The sequence below is a fragment of the Podarcis tiliguerta genome, assembly GCF_965153285.1.
Source record: "Podarcis tiliguerta genome assembly, chromosome: 5".
Lineage (NCBI taxonomy): Eukaryota > Metazoa > Chordata > Lepidosauria > Squamata > Lacertidae > Podarcis > Podarcis tiliguerta.
The window spans coordinates 24,522,990-24,540,957 of NC_139538.1; the positions used below are offsets into that span (position 1 = coordinate 24,522,990).

The following is a 17,968-nucleotide window of genomic DNA, read 5'->3' on the forward strand; positions in this document are numbered from 1 at the left end:
CTAGAATGGACTTTATGGTGTATATATGTAAATGTAGCATAGGTAGATTTTGATTACAATCAAGTAGTACATATGACATATAAATTCACATTCTTGAAAAACCTCGTGACTTTTACTTTGCTTTCATCGGTCTGAAAACAGGCCTTTCTTATGTCTCCTGTGTAACAGGCCCCAAAGGCAATGTCAGAGTTGCTTGTGCATGTTCAAAGCAAATCTCAGAGCCTTGATAGAATGAATTGGACCACACTTCCTAGCACATTTCAAGAGCTCTTCCACATACTATTGTCCCCCAAGCTTTAGAAAGGCAGGCTGATGGTGAATACCTCAGCTTACTTACTTTCATTAACATTTGCTGTAAACAACCAACAATCCTCTTCACAAGACAAAATGAGAGGCCACTGCTCAGTTTTAATAGGACAATGTGTCTCAGATGGTTAAACACTTAAAGCTGTGGTGGTTGGGACTCTGGGTGAACATCACTGTGCTGGCCAACTAGGTTGTGGAAAACATGCGCCGCCAAGTCGTCACTCAGTGTCCAAGAACCCATTTTTGGGGGCTGTTAGGATTAGGTTTTCCGAAGGCCGATAGGAAAGAGAGGACATCTTTGTCGTGAAACTAGAGTGTCTGACATTGTGGGGGCTGTATTTCAGAAGCTGGAGGAAATATTTCCTGAAGTTCTTTCCAAAAAAGCCATAAAAGAGGGGATTGAGGCAGTTGTTAAAATACGCTAAGCAGATCGTGAAAGGCATGGCTGTATCCACAATGTCGATGATATTACAATCGGTGATCACACTGAGTTGAATCAGCACATCCAGAAAAGTGAATATTTGATGAGGAACCCAAGAAAAGAAGAAGAAAAGGACAATTGCAACAATCATCTTGAAAATATCATCGTTTCTGGTCTTGTTTTTCTGAATCTGGTATGCTTTCTTCAGGGCTTTCCAGATTAATATATAGCTTGTTAAAATGATCACAAAGGGGATCAAAAACCCCAGCATGTTTTTCGATAAGCCCAATCCAACTTTGAGTGTTGTGCCGTTGGTTGTGTTGGAGGGGGTCTGATACCGAAAAGCGCATACCGTTATATTTTCATTTTCGATTAAGTATACGGTACGGTGGATAATCACAGGCAAGCTGGCAAGGGCCGCCATCAGCCAGATGATGATGCAAGTTACCCGGGCCACAAGCATCGTGCGCTGAAGCCGGGACTTCATTGGGTGCACGATTGCCAAGTAACGGTCAATGCTGAGGCACGTCAGGAGAAACACGCTGGCATACAGGTTGAAGGTTGCTGCGGCTGAAGCTAACTTGCACAAGCCACTGCCAAAAGGCCAGCGGTATTGCATGGCGGCATTGGCCGCCCACAGTGGCAAAGTCACGAGGAAACACAAATCAGCCAGAGCTAAATTGAACAGAAAGACACTTGCCACAGTTTTCAGCTTCATGAAGAAGTAAATAACAATCACCACCAAACTGTTTCCGAATATACCTATGATGAAGATGATGGTGTAAACCGTTGGAACAACAATTAGCATGTAGTTGTGCCTTCCCAGTGAGGGGCAGTCCACGTGAATTCTTTTCACAGTCTCTTCTGTGGACATATTTAGGAGCATCTTGATAAGTTCAGGTGGAGAATATTTGGAAAATTAATTCCAGGCTCATCTGGGGAAGAAAAATGAGAATATTATCACTACTGCTTTGCCTTTATATTTAATTTTTTTTGTGGTGGGGGGGAATGGACTTGTTCAACAGTTTCTTAACAGCAATTATGGTAGATGTTTAATACTCTAACTACATTTTCATGAATTAAATTCAATATTCCGGAGAAGCCTGCATTATGCTCCAAATATTTAACTTAGTACTTTGATTTCAATTGACATAAGTTATGTTATTTGGGCAGGGACCAGTGCTCACGGGAAAAGCACATGGCCCTAAATTCAATCCCTGGCAACAGTTGTTGTTGTTGCTGTTGTTTTAAAAAAGAAGAAGAGCAGATTCACACTATACATTTAAAGCACTATCCCACCACTTGCCATGACTGTTTAATGGCTTCTCCCAAAGAATTTTGGGAGCTGTAGTTTGTTAAGTGTGCTGTGAATTGCTAGGAGATCCCCTTCACCCTCCAGACCTACAATTCTCAGAGTTTCCTGCGAAGAGAGATTGATTGTTAAACTACACTGAGAATTGTAGCTCTGCAGATGGGAGATAGGGGTCCCCTAACAACTCTCAGCAAATGGCTCCATAGCAGTTTCCTAGCTAGCAACCAATTTTAACAGTGGTATTGGAAAAACGGATAGCTAACCCTTTCCTGCCACCTTTCAGTAGCTTTGTGGAAGAAGAGAATTCCCGTAAGTTGGAATGCAAGTTGGAATCACTAAAATGACCTTTAGGGGGAACGTTTATTCTCCTCTTCCACTGGTCCCCCACCCAGTCATCATTTCCATAAAATACACACAAACACACACACTACATAGTAATGGTGGGTTACCTCACAATGTTATTGTATTCCACTTTGTCACAGATCCACAACAATAGTGGGAAAGGGTGTTTGCTACTTGTTACATTCTTGAAACAATTCTCAGTACTGCACTGCATGTCTGCCTCCTGCCCTTAGGTTGGTACATCAAAATGAAATCCAGGCATTAAGAGCTAAGCTTTAGATCGAGGATGGGAGATCTGTGACTTTCCATATGTTGTTGAGCTATGATTCTCATCATCCTTGATCAGTAGCCATGCTGGTGTTTAGAATTCCCGCTCCATGATTGCAGTCATGGGATTGTTATCTATCACATGATGGTAGATGTTTTGACTCCACAGAGTGGGAAGTGACGAAGACAGGATGTTTGTGTTACTGTGTTCAGTGAAGTGGGGCTATTGTTCTTTGTTCTTTTTCTCTTTGCTGTCTGATGCTAGAGAGAGAAGGAGCCATGTTGCAGTGCTCCGTGTGTGTTTATATGTAAATAAAGTAGATTAGCCAAAATGCTGAGTTGCTGAGGTCTGTTACGCATGATGCGCAAACTGCGGATCCCTAAGTGTGCCGGTGTTGGTTGGCATCGGTCGCTATGATGTTCAGGCTGAAGAAAGCTCATGAAGCTCCCGAACGATTGACCAGGAGGGAAAGAACATGCCAGTCATGTGTCTCTACCAGGGTCCTACTCAAGAGTAGGCTGAGCTCCTGACAACTGGCTGGGGCTGGTGGAAGTTGGAGTCCATCAACACCTGGAGGGCCACATGTTCCCCATCCTTGTTTAGAACAATTTTATATCAATCGTAATGACTTCTTGAATTTAGGTATATTAATGTTTTCTTGCACTCTACAAGAACAAGGGACTGACTCAGTGCTTTTTTTCCTGGGGGTACGCATACCCCTAAACATTTTGTGAATCTAAGTTTGGTCTCATTGAGGGCAGTATTTCAATATGAGTAGGAAAATGAGAGTACCCCTTAACATTTTTTTAAAGAAAAAAAAGCACTGGACTGACCTAAGCAACCTGGACATTACATCATGAAAAATGAATGAAATGTTGTTCTTTCCACTGCAGTATCTTATCAATGTAAATGCCAAATATAGCACAACTGCTAGATCCCAGATATCTTGGTGTTCTGTTTAGGTTATATTATGGATCAAAATAATCAGCATCTGAGTAACATTCATAGGCTATGTTTTGGCTGCTCACTGGAGACCAAGACAAACAACGCAATTAAATATGTTTTTAGTGAATCACTTAAGAGGTCGTCTTGGATCATGGAAGTTTAATAGCTGTTAATGAAAACAAAACCTCTTGGCATTCAGAAACTTGTCTATCTGAACTTACGTGGATCTCTTGCCAAAAGTTAATTTGTGTCTGATTAGCAAGCATATTGGCTTTATTCTTAAACTCACTTTGGGTATGCTAAGTCACTATGATTAAAATAAATATGAGCCAAAATCAATGAACCAAACATGTTTTCTTGCTGATTGTAATGGAATAATAGTATGAAGAAATTGTATATTTGGGGTGTGTTGCCTGTAACAGGAAAGTAGTTAGTTGTTCCATTGGCAGAAGCAGCAGCCATGTACTGTGAATTCACATAAGATCTGTTCACATGACATCATACACCCTGTAATCACATTCCTGGTTGGTGCAGGTTCAGAAGGGTCTTTTGAATAGTTAATAGGTACAAACTGAGTTTTACAGGATCCCAGAATGTGTGGACTGATCCTCTAGACCAATGATGGCCAAACCTGACCCTCCAACTGTTTTGGGACTACAACTCCCATCATCCCTAGCTAACAGGACCAGTGGTCAGGGATGATGGGAACTGTAGTCCCAAAACAGCTGGAAGGCCAGGTTTGGCCATCACTGCTCTAGACATACAGTTCATACTTGTGTAGGGTTTGTTCACAAGGTCTGTTGAATGCATGCACCTCAGGGTGGGGGTAGTGGATACCAACCTGCCTTACCTACATTCATTCATGTGCATGCCATGTCATGTGAATAGGACTTCAGTAAGAGATACATAAAGAGAGTATAATACTCAGCAAAATGAGCAGGAGGGTATTTCTGAAACAAGTGAAGTAATAGACACTACTATCTAAAGAGAGGACCCCCTCTTAAAACCATTAAATCCAGAATTTAAAAATGTAGGGGTGTGCTCAACTAATTTTTCAATGGGTAGGCCCATTGAAATTCATGGTCATGAATGTAGGGCCATTAATTTTGATGGATTTAGTTAGTTGATAAAAGTTAGTTGAACACCACCCTTAGACTTGCCTAACTGCAGCACTGGTTGAAGCTATATTTATTCCTGGATAGAAACTTGACTGCACTCTGTGATTCTATGGCTACTTGTTGTTTAATTGACAAATTGTGGGGGTGCAGTATTGCAAAAGAGCATGTTAACTCTGAATATCTGCAATGACTCCTGGATATAATTCCATTATAGCAAAAGTGTTGTTTCACAGAGGACGAGTGCTACAGAATGCACTTGTATTAGCTAAGGATCATTCAGTTTCTTAGGAATTGCGCTAGCACTGAATACCTAATTATGTGTAACTGAATATCAAACTTTTGTCAAGGACCACAATTTAATTTCCCCTATTCATGGGGAATTTGACTGTAAATTATAGTTTAGGCACCTCTCAGAAAGAATCTTTGTTATTTTTATGAAGTTTAAAAAGTTAAGGCAGATATTTTAAATGGAGGTTTCTCAATAATTCCTGCTTTGAATAAATAAAGCAATATACGGACCACAGAAGGTCCCATTTTAGGGTTTTTAAACATGTGCAACATTTGACACACCCTAGTGCCAAAACTATTAGCCTCATTATTAATCAGGATTGCCTTTCAGTTCGCCACAAAAAAGAATAAAGAGAATTGCCTTTTGGCGAATCATAAGGCTGCCATCACATCATGCTTTTAAAGCTCTATGATAACACTTTAAGGAGCCATGGCTTGCCCCCTCCAAAGAATTCTGGGAGCTGTGATTTGCTAAGGCTGCGGAGAGTTGTTATGAGACCCCTGTCCCGCTCCCAGAGCTATACTTTTCAGAGTGATTTAAAAATCAATCCTTCTTCAAGGGGTACTCTGGAAACTGTAGCCATATGAGGGAAATATAGGCTTACTTTCAGCGGCACTAATTGGGAATTAAGGTTCCATTGGGTCACCAGCCTCTTTTGGCCAGCAGACACAAATGGAATTTTGGGTACATGGTAGAACACACTCTAAATCAGGGGTGTTTCTGGACTCCAACTCCCACCAGCCCCTTCCCAGAATGTCTGATGGTTGTGGCTGCACTCCAGCAACATCGGGGTCACAGGTTCCCCGGCCCTGTTCCAGATGATGCAGTGAATGAACTACCGTATTGGCCTGAATATAAGCCGCACCTTTAAAATTCAAGGGGGGGGGGGAGAGACAATACCCGAATATAAGTCACTCCCTTGAAATTCCACAGGCACTCACACCTGTAAATGACAAATGTAGAAGAAAATCCTACTGGTACTAGAGTGGCCCCGCAAGTGGCTTAAACACTTTGACACGATCAACCATAACATCCTTCTGGACTGTCTAGAGGGGCTGGGAGCTGGGGGCACTGTCATACAGTGGTTCCGCTCCTTTCTCCTGGGCCGTGTCCAGAAAGTGGTGGTGGGGGGATGAGTGTCCAGACCCCTGGGCTCTCACTTGTGGGGTGCCTCAGGGTTCCGTCCTCTCCCCCATGCTTTTTAATATCTATATGAAGCTGCTGGAAGAGATCATCAGGGGGTCTGGGCTGGGTGTTCATCAGTATGCAGATGACACCCAGCTCTACCTCTTCCTTAAATCAGAACCAGTGAAGGCGGTGAAGGTCCTGTGTGAGTGCCTGGAGGCGGTTGGAGGATGGATGGTGGCTAACAGATTGAGGTTGAATCCTGACAAGACAGAAGTACTGTTTTGGGGGGACAGGGGGCAGGCGGGTGTGGGGGATTCCCTGGGGTAACTGTGCCCCTGAAGGACCAGGTGCACAGCCTGGGAGTCATTTTGGACTCACAGCTGTCCATGGAGGCGCAGGTTAATACTGTGTCCAGGGCAGCTGTCTGCCAGCTCCACCTGGTACGCAGGCTAAGACCCTACCTGCCAGCGGACTGTCTCACCAGAGTGGTGCATGCTCTAGTTATCTCCTGCTTGGACTACTGCAACACGCTCTACTTGGGGCTACCTTTGAAGGTGACCCGGAAACTGCAATTAATCCAGAATGCGGCAGCTAGACTGGTGACTGGGAGTGGCTGCCAGGACCACATAACACTGGTTCTGAGAGATCTGCATTGGCTCCCAGTACGTTTCCGAGCACAATTCAAAGTTTTGGTGCTGACTTTTAAAGCCCTAAACGGCCTCAGTCCTGTATACCTGAAGGAGCGTCTCCACCCCCATCGTTCAGCCCGGACACTGAGATCCAGCGCCGAGGGCCTTCTGGCGGTTCCCTCATTGCGAGAAGTAAGGTTACAGGGAACCAGACAGAGGGCCTTCTTGGTAGTGGCGCCCACCCTGTGGAACACCCTCCCTTCAGATGTGAAGGAAATAAGTAGCTATCCTATCTTTAAAAGACATCTGAAGGCATCTGAAGTTTTTAATATTTAATGCTGTATTGTTTTTAATACTTGATTGGGATCTGCCCAGAGTGGCTGGTGAAACTCAGCCAGGTGGGCGGGGTATAAATAATTTTTATTTATTTATTATATTATTATTATTATTATTATTATTATTATTATTATTACATGTTTGTAGCACCATAAAGGCAAATCAATACCGCACTGTCAATACCATGTGTCTGTTGCAGCAGTGATATCGTAAAAGCCAATTTTTGTAAGGTTGCAAATTTAAGCTGAACTTTAACTTTTCACGGTTGGAATTGGGGGGGGGGGCATGCATCTTATATTTGGGCCAATATGGTATTATAATCTGCTGAATAAAACCACCTTAGTTTGGAATTTTGAGGGCATGAAATAAGAGGACCATGAACTTTCAGAGAAAGTATGCCACTGAGTTCCAGTTGCTGGGGGAAGGCTATAACTTTCTTGCCCTGGTCACTTTCCTAGAGACCCCCGGTTGGCCATTATGGGTGGGAAACAGGTTCTTGTTTGGTCTGCTCAAGGAATCTTCGTATGTCCCCATTCAGATGTTGCCTATTTTAATTGCACAAGATAATATCCTTCAATATGTTAAGTCCTGAAACCAGGATGTGTGTCTTCCCATCCGTGCTCCTGTGTGAATCATCTGATCCGCTTGAGACCACAAAAGACACATTTCTTGAGGGGCGCTCTCATGGTGCCCCAAAATGTGTGTTTTGGGGTGCTGTGTGAGATCGCAGCCCTGAAAAGGGTGCTTTTTCTGGGGTGAGACCTCGGTGCAAAATCGCGAGAGATCATAGCACCCAAAATTATTGCCATGCTCTTGTGAGGAAAAATGAGGTGTCCTGGTTTTCCCAGGACATTTGGAGGGCATGCAAGGTATAGTGACGGCCTTTCTTGTTTGCTCATTAAGAAATACTATTTGGTATTGTAGATTCCTGGAACAGGACAGCTGTGTGACTTTCTCACGATAAAGTTTAAGTGAGATATTTTTGTAACCTTATCACCTGTATGACCTTGCCAAGCTATTTGTTTGAGGTTATATTACTTTGAGAAATAACGGCCAAGGGGCCCAGTGTCTAAGCTGCACTGAGGAACTATTGCTAAGATCCAAATTGGATTTTTATAGTCAAGGGAACTTCTAACGCTTCCAAAGGTAGCACCGATAAAAGATGTTCTTCAGAAAATCCACAGCTGTTGCACTGGTATGAAAATTTGAAAGCAAGTGAAAAGCTTAACAACTGAAGCAGAAACACATCCGTTCTGAAGTGGAAAATCAAGATGGCAGCTACCACCAATGTGATGCAGCATAACAGCTTGGAACATACCTACGCCTTGCACTAAATTATCCCCCTTTCTTTGCCAGGAAACATGAAGATTTAGTTATAAAAACTGTAGCATGGTGATTTCTCCATTTACTGCAATACATTTCATTTACATTATCACTAATCTAGGGAAAGTGCAAAATTTCTCTAGACAATGCATGAAAGACACTTAAATCGGAAGGAGCATTCGTTCTTAAGAGCCGACCAAACGATCACAAACATTTCACGGCTGCATTCTGGGTATCAGTGATAGCGGCAGATTATCCAGCTGCATAATTCTGTGCTGATCAAAATACCTATGTGATGCACTCTGGATCTGTTCAAACCATCAATAGTTGTCCTGTATTTCATTGAGAGGTAAATTGCAGAAATTTGCATTCTGCAACAATAATGAACTTTCCTCCCCCCCCCCTTTGCTTTTTAAATGTTAGCTAACTATAGAAAAGGGAAAATAGTGAAATTGGCCTTGACCTTTTCAAAGATATATAAAAAAACAACAGCTTTGTATTTTGATAGATCACCCTGTAATTAGTTATTATAATGAAATTAATTTAATGAGCTTTGCAGAGCTGTGTAGAGTCTACACAGCAATTAAGCAGGAACATAATTTAATTTGTGTTTTCTTTCATCAGGCTTCATATTTGCTTCTATTTCCCATCATGCGCCCATTTTGTTGATTAACTATAACAAATACACTTAAAAAGAGGTCATAAAGGGAAATTTGCAGGATACAACCCGATCTTCTTTTCTTCATGAATGTTTAGAAATGCTTTAAGAAATGACAGTCCAAACTTTTGCACACTTACTACTAAAGAACAGAGATAGGCAAAAGTGTCAATTTTGTTTTCTCAATTTTTTAATCTTAAATTCAGTTCTCCATATTCCCATATCAGTTTTTAATGTGTGTCTTTGTGCTTTTAAAGGTCTCATGAAAATATAGGCTTAGTGCCATTTAGGTTTCCTACAGATACTTAAGATTCACAATGGGGAGGCCTTAAATCTAAACTTGCTTGTAGAAACAAAACATTAAAAATATTGTTCCAGAGAAGAATAGTGGCAAAATGCCTTCCTGACTGAAGTAATAACTGCAGGGCTTCTTTTGGCTTTGGAACTTGTGAAATGCAGGCGAGAGAGAGAGAGAGAGAGAGAGAGAGAGAGAGGGAGGTTACTGGATATTGCTCTCATTTTAACATGGAACCAATGCCCCAATCTGATCTATATAAATGTGCTGCCTAAAATATAGTCACTGTAACCTTTCGAAATCAAGCAGAAGAGTGGCCATTACAGCTAGCTGGATTACCAAGCTGTTACTTGCATCCCATGGTTGGTTGTTACTTGGAAATGAAGTTCTTCCAAATGCCACAGCACAGCCTGAAAATACTGGGATGGACGCAGAGATGCATCTGCCAATGAAAGGGGATTTCCTCATTGGAGGAACTGCTTCTGGATCCAACTCACGGTTCTCTAAAGATACACTAGAAGCCTCCACCGGAGAATCCAGTTAAAATTATTGTTGTGAGGGTGGGTTTTTCTTGGTCATGGTAGGGGCTGGGAGTTAGGCTGTAGAGGCGAGTTTCTTCTAACTCCTGGATTCAGTAAGCGTTTGAATCTAATGGAAGACCCCACTGTTGAATTAGCCAGGCAAGGGCCACAATGCCCCTAAGTATAAGTCGGTATAAGAAGTTTGCTCTGTGCCAGAGGACAAATGGGTGGCCCCCTCCCTCACCTGGTGGGTCGTGAGAAGGACAAAGACCAGAATTGGGTGTGTGAGAGAGCTGGACTAGAAGCAGGAAGAAGGCTGGAACCAGAGAGTGAGAAACATGCTTGATTCCTGCTTGAATCCAAGACTTTGGCTATGGTAGAAGAAATACCTTCTGGGGTGTTATATATGTGAGCCCCTCTTCCATAGTATACAAATAAACCATATATCATATACAGTGCTATTTTTCTAGAAAAAGAGGTGCTGGAACTCACCATGAACACCTCCCTTGTTTTCTTATTATGGCAATGGCGCCAACCTGAGAGGTGCCGGAACTGAGTTCTGGTGAGTTACAGCTGCATATATATAATAAAGACACCACAATGTTGTTGAAAAAAAACACCACCTGTTTTATTTAAGGACAAGGGAAAAGTCTTGAAAGTTTGTGGCAACAATGCTGGTTCCAGTCTCACACTTTTCTGCACTTGCCACCTATAGTGTTACAGTTGCTGTTTGATCCAACATTTTAAAGAGTGACTTTGTAGCTGATTGCCTGTCTCTTTGGCCATACAGTGGTACCTCAGGTTACATACGCTTCAGGTTACTGACTCTGCTAACCCAGAAATAGTGCTTCAGGTTAAGAACTTTGCTTCAGGATGACAACAGAAATCGTGCTCCAGAGGCGAGGCGGCAGCAGGAGGCCCCATTAGCTAAAGTGGTGCTTCAGGTTAAGAGCAGTTTCAGGTTAAGAACAGACCTCCAGAACGAATTAAGTACTTAACCCGAGGTACCACTGTATGTCATTGTTATTGGAGAGTGGTGGCCCATCCGCACTACACATTCAAAGCAGTATCATATCACTATAAGCAGCCATGGATCCCCCATCCCCGAGAATCCTGGGAACTGTAATTTGTTAAGAGCGCTGAGAATTATTAGGAGACCCCCCTATTCCCTTCACAGAGCTACAATTCTAAGAGTGGTTTAACCATCAATCCTTCTTCCCAGGGAATCATTTCAGACGACTAGCTGAATAAAGACGATGAAAAAATCTGGGGGGGAAAACCCCCCAGAAGTCATACCAGTATAAATGACAAATGTGGAAAGCCCCCAAAGTAAAAATAAAAATGGAACAGTAGATTAGTTTTTGTTTTTAACTTCCTGAGTAAGTATTCTGATAAAAGGTCAAAACTTCTAGTTGGCAAGACTATGACAATCATCACAATTATAGATGCCAAACTGCTTTTTATATGCTGCTGTTATCTTTTGACTAATGCATGTGATGGGTGCAAATTAATTCCATAGATATACAATTCCAACTGGAACCCTGGCAACAATATAATAGTAGTAGATTGACCTCTTTTTAGGACTGGCAAGGCACAGAAAGCTTTTGTTAACAGAGCAGACATTCAAGCAAGTATAAATGGTGGTGGTGGGGGCTGCTTGAGGCTCCATTTTTCAACAAATTATCTGGGGAGCTGCTAATCCCTGTTGTACATGACTGTCCTGTTTGACCTTTTATTTTTTTTTATTTTTAATTACAATGATTATGATAAGTCACTGATGAGAATGTGCTGCTTCAGACTGTTCCACCAACCATTATTTAGCACTCTACTCATTTCCTATGTTGGACGATCATGCCTTCTAATTAAACTGCCTGAGATAACAGAGGAGGATGCTGGGCCTCCGCAAGGTAAACAGCTCTTTGCTGACTGAAAAACGAGATGCCAGTGACTGCAGCTTCCTGCGAGAACTTCATTAACCGTAATCATGTAACCGAACGCCACAAGCCAGATTTCAAGCTCACATAAACTTGCAGTGTTTGCTTTCTGACAAGGACTTTTGAGATAGCAAGCAGCCATGGAGCCTGTCGAAAGGTCAGCAGAGTGCCATGACTCTCTTTTGCAAATGGAATGAAAGCATCACTCTTTGTGGGTGCATATATGGTTGGCGTCGGGGACGCAGGTGGCACTGTGGTCTAAACCACAGAGCCTAGGGCTTGCCGATCAGAAGGTTGGCGGTTCGAATCCCTATGACGAGGTGAGCTCCTGTTACTCAGTCCCTGCTCCTGCCCACCTAGAAGTTCGAAAGCACGTCAAAGTGCAAGTAGATAAATAGGTACCGCTCCAGTGGGAAGGTAAACGGCATTTCCATGCCCTGCTCTGGTTCGCCAGAAGCAGCTTAATCATGCTAGCCACATGACCTGGAAGCTGTACACTGGCTCCCTCGGCCAATAAAGCGAGATGAGCGCCACAACCCCAGAGTCGTCCACGACTGGACTTAACTGTCAGGGGTCCCTTTACCTATATGGTTGGAGTATGTTTCTTTTTTCCATAAAAGTGGCAACAGTACATACCAACTTCATTCTACAATTTCCTCAGTGAAGAATGGAAACCATTCGGCAATATTACTGAGCCAAATATATGGGTGGTTGGGTGTCAGTGTGGGCATATCATTCATTACAATGGAAAAGGACCACCCTTTCAACACTTCCCCAGGGTTTATTGTGGAAAGGCTGATAAACTCTCTAGGCCTAGTAGTTATCCATAACTGTTAAGGTTTGCCCATGTACAGAAAATTGTCCTCTGTCTAATGGGCTTCAGTAGACATCACCACACAACAAATTCTGATTGGCTACATATCATGATGACATCATTATGTCCAGTTTCTTATCACTGATTGGCCAGGATCACTTGAGGAAGAATGGGGTAGGGGAGAGCCTCCAAGTGCCCAACAAGCATAATAGGAAAACAACGGGAAAGCACAGGCTGTGAGCAGCCACAAAAAAGTTAGAATCAAGATTTTGGACAAAGATGCCAGTAATCATTATTTTCAAAGTGAGAAGTGATGCCGAAGAACATTTGAAATATGTTTATTAAGAATAGCTTTAAGCAGTGCTATTTTTATGGAAAGGAGGTGCCAGAACTCACCATGAACGCCTCCCTTTTTCTATTATAATGGCAATGGCACCCACCTGAGAAGTGCCGGAACTGAGTTCTGGCAGGAAAAAAGCCCTGGCTTTAAGTATTCCCCTCCCCCAATTTGTTCCCTTTCATCCATTTCTGGTTTCTTTTTCCCCTAGCTGTCCCTTTAACTGCTGCAGTGAGAAACATAATGTTCTGAGCTCCTTGCTGCAGTTATCTTGTATGGCTAGAAGCAATAATGCACCAAAATAAAAATATTTACTCCCACAATTATTAATCCCATGATCCTAAGGTTATCCTCATTTCCTGTATATAAACACACCAGGGCCAGCTAGTGGGGAAGAGTGTTCTCATGGACCTGACAATTAGCAATAGCACCAAAACTTATGTTTCCTGTTTCAGAAATATGAGCCTTGGGGGTTCATAATGCTCATCTCAAATATGAGATGAGCGCTGCAACCCCATAATGAATCTCTGGCTTGGATTTTAATAGTGGGAGGAGAATTTAACTCCTTCATCCACACTGCTTATACAGCCCTAGATCTTCCTAGCTCTTACCCTTCAGTCCTCCAGATTCTCAATTCCTTCTCACCTGGCTACTCACCCTGGCAATAGCAACAAGTGGTTAGAGTGATGGGCTAGGTCTAGGGAGATATGGCTTCACATTCATGAAGCTCACTGGGTGAACTCAGGCCAGTCAATAACACTCAGCATAATCAGTCTGCCTTTGGCTCATGTCACAGAAAAACTGCTGTTCTCCTTCTAACTACCAGCTAGGTGAGATGAGGAGGAACACCCACCTAGCACAGATCAACTTCTTTGGTTATACTAATGAAAGTACTTAAGTGGCAAGCTAAGGCCATTATCTTACAACTGCTTAGTTAGCATTAGAATCCATCAGCTTTTAACCCTTACTAGGTACAGGACCCTCAAATTGGAAGGGACATCATGCAGACTTGACCCCCACCCCACCCCTACCACGCGAAACCTGCAACACTATAGTGAAGGCTTAGGCAAACTTGGCCCTCCAGATGTTTTGGGACTACAACTCCCATCATCCCTAGCTAACAGGAGTGCTCTGATGGTGTTTCCTGCTTGGCAGGGGGTTGGACTCGATGGCCCTTGTGGTCTCTACCAACTCTATGATTCTATGATTCTAGGGTTGTTGTGTGTGCTTGTCACGAGAAAATGTGGGGTTTTATAAATTTATTATTATTACTTTTAAAATGGATGGCTGGGAGGAGAGATATGCCAGCCTGCCAGCCCCTCCAAACTGTTCCACTGAAGGTTGCAAGGGTGTCATGCTGAATGGCATAGGCTGTGATGTAGGGGTCGGAGCGTGAAGAGTGGATCCTTAAAAACTGAACAGAGGCATTTTTTTGTGAGTGGCAGTTCTGTTCATCAAAGGGGTTTCCATCTGATTTGTGAGGGTTTCTCTTTTCTCCTCAGTCCTCATCCATTCTATTCAGCAGGGGATCCCAGCTTCTACCTGTCCCATTATAAGCACTTAACTCTGTATCCAACCCAGCATGCTCAACATTAATGCCATAATGGAGTCCCTACTTCAGATGTTCAGGCCCCATCATCATTACCACCCCGAGACAACTTCTGTGGTTTGATAGAGGTTTTTTGGTGTTGTTGAAATGCTTGCTGGATTTTTCTTTCTTGGGATGAATGGTGGGAAAGGAGTAATGAGAGAGAGAGGGAGAGAGAGAGAGACCTTCTACAAACTCATATCATTTGCCTGTTTATCTCAGTATTGTCTACACAGGCTGGTAGCAGCTTTCCAGGATTCCGTGCACAAGACAGTTCCAGCTCTACCTGGAGAGTAGCGATGGACAAATCTGCCAGTTTTCTCATCTTTCCAATTTTATATCCAGTTCTCCACATCCCACAACAATTTGCAATTAAAAAAAAAATTCCTCATGGAAGTCCACCAACATTTCAGTGCACATTTCTCTTAATAAACTTACAGTGGTACCTTGGGTTACATACACTTCAGGTTACAGACTCCGGTAACCCAGAAATAGTGCTTCAGGTTAAGAACTTTGCTTCAGGATGAGAACAGAAATTGTGCTGCAGCGGCGCGGCGGCAGCAGGAGGCCCCATTAGCTAAAGTGGTGCTTCAGGTTAAGAACAGTTTCAGGTTAAATACAGACCTCTGGAACGAATGAAGTACTTAACCCGAGGTACCACTGTATTTTGTATGCAGTTTTGACTGATATGCACAAATTTGCAAAGCAATCTCCCTAATATAATGCATTTTTGTATTTTTAAAAAATGCATTTTCGTATAGTTTTCCCTAATATGTGCATTTTTGTTTACTTTAATTGGGCTGGAGAACTGCACTACTGGAGAGGGTAGAATTTTGAAGGATGGTTGTGCTTCAGTATGCAAATTGTTCCAAAAAGTAAAAATTCAGTAGAATTGCTTTTAAATGTGACCTGAATAGAATTTCTCCCCTATCCCCACCTGGAAATGCCAGAAATTGAACTTGGAAACTTCTGCATGCAAAGAATGTGTTCTTTCATACGCCACAGCCTTGCTTGGAGGTATGGAGTAGGTTTTTGCTGAGGATTTAGATGAACCCCACGGCAAAGCATTGTGCCTTGGAGGGATTCTGGGCTTTGTCTGAGGTGAAACAGGATCTGAATGAGGCAGCACAAACTAAGCTGGATTTTTTTTCAGCTTGAACTCACCGGAACTCAGTTCCAGCACCTCTCAGGTGGGCACCATTGCCATTATAAGAGAACAAGGGAGGTGTTCATGGTGAGTTCCAGCACCTCTTTTTCTAGAAAAATAGCAGTAACTAAGCCAATGTTACTTTTTTAATTCCAGTGGTACCTCAGGTTAAGAACTTAATTCATTCTGGAGGTCTGTTCTTAACCTGAAACTGTTCTTAATCTGGGGTACCACTTTAGCTAATGGGGCCTCCTGCTGCCACCACCCGATTTCTGTTCTCATCCTGAAGCAAAGTTCTTAACCCGAGATACTATTTCTGGGTTAGCAGAGTCTGTAACCTAAAGCATCTGTAACCTGAAGCGTCTGTAACCCGAAGTACCACTATATATTTTTCTTAGTGCTGATGTGTATGGCTTTTTACATACCCACCCACACTTATTTGTCAGTCCCCACCAAGGATGCTAATAATAATAATAATAATAATAATAATAATAATAATAATAATAATTTATCTATACCCTGCCCATCTGGCTGAGTTTCCCCAGCCACTCTGGGCAGCTCCCAATCGAGTGTTAAAAACAATGCAACATTAAATATTAAAAACTTCCCCAAATAGGGCTGCCTTCAGATGTCTTTTAAAAATAGGATAGTTGCTTATTTCCTTGACATCTGATGGGAGGGCGTTCCACAGGGCGGGCGCCACTACCGAGAAGGCCCTCTGCCTGGTTCCCTGTAACTTGGCTTCTCACAGCAAGGGAACCGCCAGAAGGCCCTCGGCGCTGGACCTCAGTGTTTGGACAGAACGATGGGGGTGGAGAGGCTCCCTCAGGTATACTGGACCGAGGCTGTTTAGGGCTTTAAAGGTTAGCACCAACACTTTGAATTGTGCTCGGAAATGGGCTGGGGCAGGTCTGGGGGAGGGATATTTCAGGATATTTTGTGCTGGTGTTGGGGGCTCAGCCTCCTCATGTGAGTCTTCAGTCATTTAAAAACAATTGCATATCCTCACACCTCACAGTTTCAAGGCTGCCAGGAAAAGTTGTTTCAGCCACAAAATGCCTGGCTGAACAGGAATGGTTCTAGATTCTCCTGAATGTTAATAACAAGGAAGACAGGTGCATCCCAGGGGGTAGATGGGAGCATTAGCACAAATGGAGAGCCACCCCCAAGAAGGACCTGCCATGGCTCAGTGCCACCACCAGCAGGGCCACACTTGTGAATCATAGGGTTTAAGATGGGTGATATTGTGGAAGGTTCTCTTTTAGGTTAATTGTTTTACTTCCAGTAAGGGGTGGGGGGTTGCTGGTGTTGAGGTCCCCGGGCTTTGAATGGCCTTGTGGAGGGACAGAGAAGTAGAAACTGAAAAACTTCACTCAGAAGTAGCTCACCAGGTAGGGTGGAGCCGCTATGCTAGATTTCCAACAGAAGGGGAGAAGGGGCAAAATACCAGAGAGATTGTCATTGGTTTCCCTGCCACTCTACTCCTCCATGTCTCCCTGTAAGCAACAATTACCAACCTGCCAGGAAGCTAGCCTAGTCTCTCCACCCCATCTGGCAAGACATTTCTGACCTTACTGAAGATGTGAAAAATTGCACTTGAGTCCTGGCTTCTTAAACTGTTGTAAGGAGAAGACAGCTTACTTTGCGTCCTCTGTCGGAAAATGCCTGCTGAAAGCATGACTACAGGAGAGTTGAAATAATGATCTTCTCGGTTAGAGCCACACTCCTTTTCTTTTGACCGTTAAGTTGGGTGCAAAATGAGGATAATTATACTATTATCCAGAGCAAACTGGCTTTCAACTGCTTCAAAATCTATTTCCCCTCAAATACATGACTTTGACCACTAGAGGTCTGTATTTCATACTTTAGAGAGACAGAGAGACGGGGGGGGGGGGGGGATTGTTTTGCTTTAAAAAGTGAATAATCATTGCGCAATACTAGTATTTCTGAAATTTCTTCATAATTCAAAACTAATAATAGCTGGGAGGAGAAACTTGAACCCAGTGTAGATTGGAGGGTTTAATAGACCATTTCCATCTCTAATTACTGCTATTTTAGTATATTCTTCATTTACTGACATTTAACCGAATATCCTGTCCTAGTAAATTATGGCCTGAGATTTTGACATCTGTTGCTATCAGGCCACTAAGAGCATGCAGTCCATAAACATCCTGAACCCAATTATGAAAAAAATGTGGACCTGTGCCATAGTAAAAGGCATATGTGAAAAAAGGGAGAGATTTCACTAGAGCTGCAA

At 42.9% G+C, this 17,968-nt stretch overlaps 1 protein-coding gene across 2 annotated transcripts in view; it reads right to left on the minus strand.

Moving 5' to 3' along the window:
• The window catches only part of AGTR1 (angiotensin II receptor type 1), a 53,868-nt gene that overhangs the window by 8,810 nt on the left and 27,090 nt on the right, over positions 1 to 17,968 (minus strand). For both annotated transcript variants that reach the window (XM_083442935.1, XM_083442934.1), the window contains exon 2: positions 338 to 1,662. In XM_083442935.1, the coding sequence (XP_083299061.1) occupies positions 525 to 1,613 (1,089 nt within the window). In that variant the 5' untranslated portion in view covers positions 1,614 to 1,662 and the 3' untranslated portion in view covers positions 338 to 524. The remainder of the gene's footprint in view (positions 1 to 337; positions 1,663 to 17,968) is intronic.